The sequence below is a fragment of the Eschrichtius robustus genome, unplaced genomic scaffold (genome assembly GCF_028021215.1).
Source record: "Eschrichtius robustus isolate mEscRob2 unplaced genomic scaffold, mEscRob2.pri scaffold_810, whole genome shotgun sequence".
Classification (NCBI taxonomy): Eukaryota; Metazoa; Chordata; class Mammalia; order Artiodactyla; family Eschrichtiidae; genus Eschrichtius; species Eschrichtius robustus.
The window spans coordinates 17,918-29,243 of NW_027175691.1; the positions used below are offsets into that span (position 1 = coordinate 17,918).

At 42.6% G+C, this 11,326-nt stretch overlaps 1 protein-coding gene across 1 annotated transcript; it reads left to right on the plus strand.

Annotated features, from left to right (window-relative positions):
• Positions 1-582: 582 nt before the first annotated feature.
• LOC137758357 (histone H2B-like) lies at positions 583-1,213 on the plus strand. Its single transcript, XM_068534467.1, has one exon. The coding sequence runs from the start codon at positions 583-585 to the stop codon at positions 1,090-1,092; it is 510 nt and encodes a 169-aa protein (XP_068390568.1). The 3' UTR covers positions 1,093-1,213.
• The last annotated feature ends 10,113 nt before the right edge of the window (positions 1,214-11,326 follow it).

An 11,326-nucleotide genomic window follows, 5' to 3' on the forward strand; every position in this document is an offset into this window, starting at 1 on the left:
TTGGAGGCAGTAGATGGTCAATTATGTCCCATGATTTCGGGGAGCACTCTGCCGACCATGTCAGAGACTTCCGGCTCAAGCCACGGAGGCTCAGCCATGGAAAGACAAGATACTATGTGGCAGTAAAATGGCCCGCCAAGTGGCTAAAGTCATTCTGATGGCGGCGACGACTTGAGTTAGGGAGGTCAGACTCGCTCAGGAAGCTCAAACTGATTTTTCTTCAGTGTAGGTGACTTGGGTGACATCTTTTCAGAGTTCTCATGCATAAATAGTAGGCATAAATCAGCTGAGGTGAACTTTGCCTACATGGGGCATAGTTCAAAGATTTTCTGGTAGAGGTCACGGAAAGTTTAAAGTCAGCAGATTTCCACTGTGATTCGCTGACTGGAGGCCAAGCAGGGGGCCATCCAATCACAGGTGACATGGGGTTCCTTAGTGACAGACCGCCCTGCTTTGCATTTTATCCAATCAGATGGGAGCATTGCCCGTGACGTCATAGAAGGCAGGGAGTAGAAACCGGTCGAAGGGACCTCGACGGCCGCACTGTCCTTCCCTCTGAGCTGCGGGGAAGACGATTCCGACATGCTTGAGCCTTCGTCTGAGGCGTCTGAAGAAAGCCCGGGCACCAAGGAGACGTCTGAAGAAAGCCCGGGCACCAAGGAAGCCGAGCCGAAGAAGCCGAAGCGCCGCTGCAGCCGCCGTCGCCGCTGCAGCCGCCTTCGCCGCCGCCGCTGCAGCCGCCTTCGCCGCTGCAGCCGCCTTCGCCGCTGCAGCCGCCGCCGCCGCTGCAGCCGCCGCCGCCTCTCTGACGGCTTCGACAGCTTTGCCACCTATTTCGGAAGGGTGCTGCAGCGGGTCCAGGAGGGCCTGAGCCTCTCGCAGGAGGCCGTGAACGTCATGGATTCGTTCGTGAAGGACATCTTTGAGCGAATCGCCGGCGAGGCGGCGCGCCTGGTCCGCTCCAGCAAGCGCTCCACCCTCACCTCCAGAGACATGCAGACCTCCGTGCGCCTGCTGCTGCCTGGGAAGAGGGGCAAGCACGCCATATCCAGCGCCACCAAGGCAGTAATTCGATACATCACTGGCAAATGAGCTGCCTCCGGACCACCTGAGCATCGCAAACCAAAGGATCTTTTCAGAGCCACCTCAGTTTTCTTAATAAGAACTGTATTCTAACAAACTTTGATCGACTTTATTTTTTAAAGTGTGTCATCCTGCTAATTTTTAAACATCTTTTTTGAAAAGAACTAAATATTATCAACTACATTTTAATATATCTATGGTCTAATTTGCTCAAAATGAAATAGTGAGTTTTGTTCAATAATGTTGCATTACACCACTTTACTAAAGAGTGAGTTCTTTTATTTTTCTAGGTCAACCTTTCACAGGGTCTGTAAGATAAAGTTATTTACCTTTTTCACTCTCATTTTCTCATGAATGTATGGCAAAATTTTCCAGAGATTCATTATGTACCGTAATGACAACAAATTAAGTGCAGGAACATGTATAAGAATTCAACAGACATATTAGAAGAGATATTAAGGAGGTTTTCTTTTTCTTTTTTTTAATTGAAGTATAGTTGATTTACAACGTTGTATTCGTTTCTGGTGTACAGCAAAGTGATTCAGTTATACATATATATATATATATATAATCTTTTTCATATTCTTTTTCATTACAGGTTATTACAAGATATTGAATATAGTTCCCTGTGCTATATGGTAGGACCTTGTTGTTTAGCTGTTCTATATATAGTAGTTTGTGTCTGCTAATCCCAAACTCTTAGTTTACTCCTCCCCCCTCCTTTCCCCTTTGGTAACCATAAGTGTGTTTTCTATGTTTGTGAGTCTGTTTGTTTTGTAAATAAGTTCATTTGTATCATATTTTAGATACCACATGTAAGTGATATCATATGGTATTTGTCTTTCTTTGACTTACTTCACTTAGTATGATGATCTCTAGGTCCATCCATGTTGCTGTAAATGGCATTATTTTATTCTTTTTCATGGCTGAGTAGTATTCCACTGTATATATTCCACATCTTTATCCATTCGTGTCAATGGACATTTAGGTTGCTTCCATGTCTTGGCTATTGTAAATAGTGCTGCTATGAACATTGGGGTGCATGTATCTTTTCACATTAGAGTTTTCTCCAGTTATATGCCAAGGAGTGGGATTGCTGGATCACATGGTAACTTTATTTTTATTTTTTTAAGGAACTTCCATACTGTTTTCCATAGTGCACCAATTTACATTCCCACCAACAGTGTAGGAGGGTTCCCTTTTCTCCACACCCTTTCCAGCATTTATGATTTGTAGACTTTTTGATAATAGCCATTCTGACTAGTGTGAGGTGATACCTCATTGTAGTTTTTGAAACCGTGCACCTCAGATTGGGACTTGAACCTAATCTCACCTCAGATGAGACTCGAACCCACCTGACTTGCACCTCAGATGGGACTTGAACCCACAATCTCTGGCTTAGGAAGGTACTCAATTCCACAGTCTCCCAGGTAAAACTGCACACCTGGTCTCAGGACTTAATGAAGTTCAGGTTCTTTATGTCTCACTGCAGAAGGAATTCAGTGAGAGGAAAAGTGATAGGTAAGAAGTAGATTTATTGAGAGAGACACACACTCCACAGACAGAGTGTGGGCCATCTCAGATGGTGAGAACGGGCCCCCACATATGGAGTGGTTAGTTTTTTATGGGCTGGGTAATTTCACAGGCTAATAAGTAGGAGGATTATTCCAACTATTTTGGAGAAGGGGTGGGGATTCCAGGACTTGGGCCACTGCCCACTTTTTGGCCTTTTATGGCCTGGGAACTGTCATGGTGCAGGTGGCTGTGTCATTTGGCGTATGCTAATATATTACAATGAGCATATAATGAGGCTTGGGCCTAGCCTAGTAGGTTCTAACTGGGCCTATCTTGGGCCTAGCCTAGTAGGTTCTAACTGAGACAGGATCTTAGTTCCCGGACCAGAGATTGAACCCACGCCCTTGGCAGTGGAAGCATGGAGTCCTAACCACTGGACTGCCAGGGAATTCCCCACACTGTTTTGATTATTGTAGTTTTGTAGTAAGCTTTGAAATCAGGGAGTAGGGCCTAGCCTAGTAGGTTCTAACTGAGACAGGAAGGAAGGAGGCAGGGCACAACCATTAAAAGAATGACAGCCATTGGGAAGAACAGGATACCAAAAAAAAGCGGTTAGAACCTACCTGGAAATTGTTCATGACAAGAGGTCCATATTCCCCTATAACATTTTCCCTATTATAATCATACCCAGTCACAGTTCCTGATCATTTGATGTTCTTAAAAGATACCATTGGGCTTCCCCGGTGGCGCAGTGGTTGAGAATCTGCCTGCCAATGCAGGGGACACGGGTTCGAGCCCTGGTCCGGGAAGATCCCACATGCCGCGGAGCGACTAGGCCCCTGAGCCACAACTACTGAGCCTGCGCGTCTGGAGCCTGTGCTCCGCAACAAGAGAGGCCGCGATAGTGAGAGGCCCGCGCACCGCGATGAAGAGTGGCCCCCACTTGCCGCAACTAGAGAAAGCCCTCGCACAGAAGAAACGAAGACCCAACACAGCCATAAATAAATAAATAAATAACTTAAAAAAACAACAACAACAAACTGGTGAATCTAAAAAAAAAAAAGATACCATTATTATTCACCAAGGGCATAACATCTTCCCTTAATGAACTATAATTCTGAAGGAACATAGTTCACATTTATTTAAATGTTTAGCTGTATCCACTGAACTTGATTTTATTTTTTGCATTTTTAGATCATAAACCATATGGAGTTAATTATCGTTCCTGAATTAATTTTAGTGGAAGGGAGAGTTAGACAAATGTGTTTTAAGTATATAATGAATATTATTTTTATTCTCCTCAGTACCCTCACTGTCTATCAGAATATCTCCCATATATATTGTTTCATAATGGGTTATAAATATAAATAATTTATGTGTGGTTTAAAATGCCTCACAGCCGGACAAAGTGAAAGTCTCTTTTCTAATCAATATTCCTGCATCCCACTCCCCAAAGGTAACCACTGCTATTGTTTGATTTGTATTTGGCATGCATTTTTCTGTGCATATTGAAATACACATACGTAAATAGATACAATGGTTTACACATTAACTGATTTGTTTGTTAGATATGAAATTGGAATCACAGAATAACACTGATCTGCTACCTATGTTCTTCATTTAACAAGATGTGTGCTTTTTAAATTGTTTTCATTAAGGTATGATTTAGAGAAAATAAAATTCACTCCTTTCAGTGTCCAGTTCTATGTCTTGAAAAGTACATACACTTGTATATGTACACTTGTATACAGTTGTATAACCGCACCACAATCAGGATATACGAGTTCCATTATGCCAAAAAATTCTCCTGTGCCTTTTTGTAGTCAACCCATTCTCCCCACCTCAACCCTGACAACGACCTATTTGTTTTCTGACTCCCAAATTTTGATAGCTGTAGGTTTTCACTTTTATTTTCATTTTAATTCTGTTCTATGTATTTTTAATTGAAGTATAGTTGATTTCTGTTCTACGTATTTTTGATTTCCCTTGAGACTTCCTCTTTGACCCATGAATTAACTTGATATGTGTTGCTCAGTTTCCAAGTTCTCAGAGATTTTCCTGTTATCTTTCTATTATTAATTTCTAGAATTTTATTCCATTATTGTCAGATAACACATTCTGTTTGGTTTCAATTTTTTTAAGCTGTTAAGGTTTGTTTTATGACTCAGGATATAGTCTATCTTGCTGAATGTTCCATGTGCATTTGAAAAGAGTGTGTATTCTGCTGTTTTTGGGTGGACTGTTCTGTAAGTGTCAGTTAGATCTAGTTGGTTGATGGTGGTGTTCAGTTCATCTATAACCTTGCTAATTTTTTGTCTACTAATTCTATTACTGAGAGAGGAGTATTGAAGACCCAAATTATAATTGTGGATTTGTCTATTCCCCTTTCAGTTCTGTCAGTTTTGCCTCTTGTATTTTAAGACTCCGTTGTTAGATATAATACATATTTAAAATTGTTGTATCTTCCGGGTGAATTGACTGACTCTATTTATCCCTGGTAACTGTGTTTGCTTTCAAGTCGACATTGTCTGATAATGTAAAGAATCGATAGATTCTCCTGCTTTCTTCTGATCAGTGTTTGCATGGTGTATTTTTATTCATTGTTTTACTCTTAAGCTACCTATATCATTATATTTGAAGGGAGTTTCTTGTAGACAACATAGAGTTGGGCCATTTTTGTTTTTTGTTGTTTTATAAATCCATTCTGACGATCTAAGTCATTTAGTTATGTATTTAGACCATTGACAATTAATTATTGATATGTTTCTATTTCGATCTACCACTTTATTTTGCATGTTTTCTTTGTCCTCTCTGTTTTTCATTACCCTGTTTCCCCTTTCTTTGGCTTATCTGAATGCCTTTTAGTATTTCATTTTAATTTTCTATTCTGAATTTGAATATATCTCTTTGTATAATATTTTTGTGGTTGCTCTGTGGATTACAAACTCCCTACTTAACTTTCCACAGTCTATTCAGAATCAATACTCAGAATCATTATGTTACCACTTCAGTTGATATGTAGAAACCTCACCTTAATGGATCCCCTTACCCTCCCCCCTTTACATTACATTTGCCTTATGTATTATAACTACACTGAAATCTACATAGATACCTACTATAGCTACTTTATTGAAAACTCCATCTGTTAATGTTATATTTTGCTGTGATTTTCCACTATTTACCATGATTTTGGAAACCCATTCAGCTGCATCTTCATATTCACTTTCTCCCTAGATCTCCATGAATTCTAAATTGGTGGAAATGTAAATTGGTACAGCCACTATGAAAAACAGTACAGAGGTTCCTTAAAAAACTAAAAATAGAGTTGCCATATGATCTAGCAACCCCACTCTCTGAGCACATATCCAGAGAAAACTCTAATTCAAGATACATGCACCCCACTGTTCATAACAACATTCTTTACAATAGCCAAGACATGGAAACAATCTAAATGTCCATCGACAGATGAGTGGATAAAGAAGAGGTGGTATGTATATACAATGGAATACTACTCAGCCACAAAAAAGAATGAAATAATGCCATTTGCAGCAACATGGATGGACCTAGAGATTATCATACTACGTGAAGTCAGAAAGAGAAAGACAAATGCCATATGATATCACTTATATGTGGAATCTGAAATATGATACAAATGAACTTATTTACAAAACAGAAACAGACTCACAGATATAGAAAACAAACTTATGGTAACCAAAGGGGAAGCGGGGGAGGGAGTGATAAATTAGGAGTTTGGGATTAACATATACACACTACCATATGTAAAATAAACAACAAGAACCTACTGTATAGCACAGGGAACTATATTCAATATCCTGTAATAAACTATAATGGAAAAGAACATGAAAAAGAATATATGTATATATATCTATAACTGAATCACTTTGCTGTACGCCAGAAATTAATACAACATTGGAAATCAACTATACTTCAGTAAAAAAAAAAAAAGTAATATAGGTCATTATTAATAAATTAAGCAATACCTTGGACAACATTGAATGCCAGTGTCCAGAGAAATTAGAGCATTTAGAGCCCTGTTGGCTTCAGGATACAACGGGAAAAGCTTTAGAGTAATTTCAAGCTCACGTACTGAGCAGGTACCCATAGCAGTTCCCCTGATTTACTTCACCTCTCCTGACTTCTTACCCTTATCTAAATTATAGGATTAAATAGGGACTTCCCTGGTGGTGCAGTGGTTAGGAATCCGCCTGATAGTGCAGTGGACATGGGTTCGAGCCCTGGCCCAGGAAGATCCCACATGCCTTGGAGCAGCTAAGCCCATGAGCCACAACTACTGAGCCTGCACTCTAGAGCCCATGAGCCACAACTACTGAGCCTGCATGCCACAACTACTGAAGCCCACATGCTTAGAGCCAGTGCTCCACAATAAGAGAAGCCACTGCAATGAGAAGCCTACACACCACAACGAAGAGTAGCCCCCACTCTCTGCAACTAGAGAAAGCCCACGCGCAGCAACGAAGACCCAATACAGCCAAAAATTAAATAAATAAATAAATACATAAATTAAAAGAAATGTTTAAATTATAGGATTAAATAGGTAACTGAGTAAGTGTTAAGAGTAAAGGAGATACAATTTAGAGTACCATTTGTTTACATTCATTTCCTACCCTCCATATCATCTTTCTCAGAGGAGACGTCTGTTCGGACTGATCCCTTTCTACCCACCATCTTAGAAAGCAGTCATTCACATAATCCCCATACTTAATTCTCATCATCATCAATCATCATCACCAACACCAACATCTGCATAAGAGGTCACTGTGTATATGAAGCGTTTGTCAGTCTTCTTTCATTATCACCCTCCAGGAGCCCTTTCAGACATTTTTTGCCTAATTACCCCCAACCCCACTCCCCAGCGGAATGTGAAATTGTTGATACTCCAGATGTAGTTTATCTGTTTATGTACGGTGGTCCTTTGGAAGCTCACAGACCGCTGTAATATCTATGAAAACCCTAACCTCAAGAACCAATCTTTGACCTCTTGGGGGTGATGTCATCTGTTGAGAATGCATGGTATATTGTGATGAGGGCAAAAGCTGGAATCCCATTCCTGCTCCATACATCCCTCGATCCACACTAGAAAATCTGTCATGATTAGATGCCCAGCCTTGATAGAGCATCCATGGAGCCACCCTCATCCCTCTCTGGGAGAAATTTCACTTTCCTCTCTGTGTCCTCAGATGCCCTTTCCTCCCTAGCAGGTACAAGCAGCCTAATCATTTCCATAAGTTTTCACAAAGGACAGAAGAAACACTGGCTTCGGACAGCTTCTGCTTCCAGCCTGGTCACAAACTTCCCATGCGGCAGGGGGAAGGAACACCAGGCTTGGCTTCCTGCTGCTGGGAGGGTTAACACAGGGAGAACAGAGATTAACCACCTCAGCAGTACATGTCCTGATACCTTTGCTAAAGATCTGCCACCAGCAACTAAAGGGGACCAGGCTGCCAGGTCCCACCCCTGGCTCTGGCTGTTGGCGTGGGGAACAACCTCTTTGCCATTTGTCTCTGTGCTCAAGAGCACTTGCTTTGTAGTCACACACATCCATGAAGAGAGGATAGTGATACATCACTAGTGGGGCTGTTGTGAGATTAAATCCAGTCACTAACATGAAGAACCTAGATCTGGGCCCCTCTAAACAACCTGCTTCATAAATAGTAGCCCTTTCCTCCGTCAATCAGAGAGCTCATGTGGTCCTCACCCGCCCCTTCAGTTGGGGCCCCTTCACCAGATTGCAGGTCAGAATCACCTTGGGGATCTTTTTCTAAACCCTCATATGAATTTCCCTTGGTGGTGGAAAGAGGGCTTCTGTATCAAAAGCCATTCAAGTTATTCAGCCATGATAACATGGGCCTTAAAAAACAGATATGCCCATTTGGCACCCGTAGTGTGTGGCAGTGTCCATTTCCCCTTCATTCCACCAGCATCAGTTATGAACAGCTTTTGTCTTTATTGCTAAATATGATCTCTTCTTTCTTCCAGACCAGTCCCAGTGGAAGAGTCACCTCAGAAGGTCTGTCCTTGATGTTATAAATTCACAGGCTCCTCCCCTAGGGTTGCCAGATTTAGCAAAGAAACATACTGGATGCCCAGCTGAACTTGAATTTCAGATGAACAAAGTAATATTGCATGTGACAAATTTACACAAAAAAGGATTTTTTGTTTATTTTAAATTCAAATGTAAATGGTTTAAATATAATCTGGTAACCCTACACATGGAGGGGTCTGGAGGGGAACCAAGGTGCTCCAGTCAACAACCGCAGCTGAGCCCCTAGCAGAAGCCAGAACCCATGCTCATCCCTGTGAGTGAGCTCTCTCAGATGTACCAGCCTCACGGAGCCTCCAGCTGATGGCAGCCCCAGGTGAGACACCACATGGAGCAGAAAACTATCCAGCTGAACCCAGTCAACCCACATTATCCCGAGAAATTAAAAAATGGCTATTGTTTTGGTGGTGTTTGTTAAACAGAAATGGATATCTGAACCATGTAGTTTTGGTGAACTCTCTTTTTCTATAGTCTGTAATCTTTGGATAAGATAGGGACTTGCTGCTCTTTGAAGGTTCGATAGGACGTCGTGATAATTTTGGCTATAGTCTCCGTGTGGGTTTATATGTGGGTATAGATTTTGAAATTTCCTCAGTTCCTTCTGGGATTCCCAAGATACATTTTCACGATGTACGATTTTCATCATACTCTTGGAATTTTAGAAATTTATTCCTGAATTCCCTTCCACAGACGAGGCTCCACTGCAGTCATGCTTGTGAAGGGATGGAGAGGTATTGCTACAAACTGCTCCCTGAGGCACATGGAAAGCCGTATCCTCAGAAGGTGCCTTGGTGAGTACATTGTCAGAACAAGGGCTGTTTACTCATTTCAAGAAGGGTTTCTCAAAGAAGGTGTCCTGAAACACTTTCTCCTGCTACAGGGATAGCCTTGCAAGGAAGCCACTCTTCTTGAGTACACATAGGATGCCTTCACCAGACCTCAGAGACATATGCATTGCAGTCCTGGTCCTTTCTGACTGTCCCAGTGCAGCACTGCTGGGTGGATACGTCTGTGCAGTTCTGGGGTTCGTTAATACGAAGACCACTACCCTTGTGGAAATCTGAGCCACATTCTACAGTATCACCTTTATAAGGAATAACGTTGATGTATTTTCACCTTATTTTTCATATTTCTTAGTTGGTTTAGAGTCAAGATATGGAGAAGGGGTGTATTTTCAAGGCCCCTTAAAGACTCAGTCATTTTAGAGCAAGACCATAGGAATAGTTTGGGACCCGGCGAGACACAGAAAAGGGAAAGGAGCTGTGGATCTATTTGTAGACCCACTCCTGAGGGCAGAGTAAACATGTGCTCCATAAGGGCAGGTTGGTTCAAGAACTTTGAAGGGAGAGGGCCTGGGCTGTGCAACCTGTTTGTTCAACCAACCTCACTAATCAGCTAAGTGATTCCCTAGATAGAGGAGTGAGTGTCTAGAGAGGTTACATGGGTTTGGCCGTGGCTGTCCCTCCACGTGGAAGAAAATATTGGGCATGGAGGCTAGGAATTCCCCAGGAAAAAACAATGTATCGTTCAATTGACCCAGGTTTCTGCCTATTAAGTGACTATGATGTTTTAGGCCTGCCTCCCTGGAATAACTCTGAGATTTGTAAATGACATTTTTGCATATGTATCAAGATCATTGGGTTACATGATTATAGAGAGTTCTTAGTTCTCTGCCACAGATGGCTAACTGCTTAGCATGGGCTGTGATAGTACACATTCACCCTCAGAGGGAGGGCTGACTCATCTGCAGGAACCCTACATACTTCCCTGGGTCTCTGTGTTCTGATAATACACCCCTACTGTCTCTTTAAAGCAAACACAATTCCTGACGACAAGCACATGTTTTGTCCCACGAAACTGGACAGATTTTTTTTGCCAGTTGCCGGGGTCCCAGTCTAGTGCTTCAAATTAGTATGTTTTCCAAGTGGCAGCCTGAAGAGCTACGGTGTTTTGCTTTAAGCTAAAGACAAGGGGGTGGAGGAGGGTGGGGAGGTATTTAAGGTGGTGGAGGACCTGCCTGAGCCAGGCGGTTACTATACTATAGAAACGTGACGTCAATAAGGCGACCTTGACGACTTTTTAATGGAGACAGAAGCGGCCTGGCAAGGAGAGCAGGTTTCTCCTTTAGGTGTTTGGAACTGAGTTGGGAGAGTGGGTGCCCGCGACGGGGGCTGGACCACCCTGCGGTGTGGGGAGACAAAGGGATCCACATCCAGGTCACTTCTTTCCCGCTTTGGGGGCTCGGTGCCCGGGCTGTCTCGTAGGCAAAGCCATTGGGGTCCTGCCCGGCCCCAGTGGGTGCGGTGTCCTGCTCCAGGGGTGTCCTCGAGCCACTTTCCTTCTAAAGGCAGGGGCGTGGGAGGTGAGACAGGTAACGACTCTCTCTGAGCCTCAGCTTTCCCCTCTGTAAAATGGGGATAAGAACGCTTTCCCCACAGTGTCACTGTGAACATTCAGTGATAACACATGAGTAAGCCGAAGGCCCTGTGGTTATTCCGGGATCATGAATGTTTGTATGAATTCAGGCCACTTCTTATTCCATTTCCCACTTTGTTCTTAGGGGACATATGAGGAAAGGAGAAGAAAAAGGCCCTGGTGGGAAGCTCATTGTACCTTTTCCTTGTTCGCAGCACTATCCAGTTGTTT

Coding starts and splice junctions, on each gene's coding strand:
- LOC137758357 (XM_068534467.1), top strand. CDS start 583: ATGCTTGAGCCTTCGTCTGAGGCGTCTGAAGAAAGCCCGGGCACCAAG.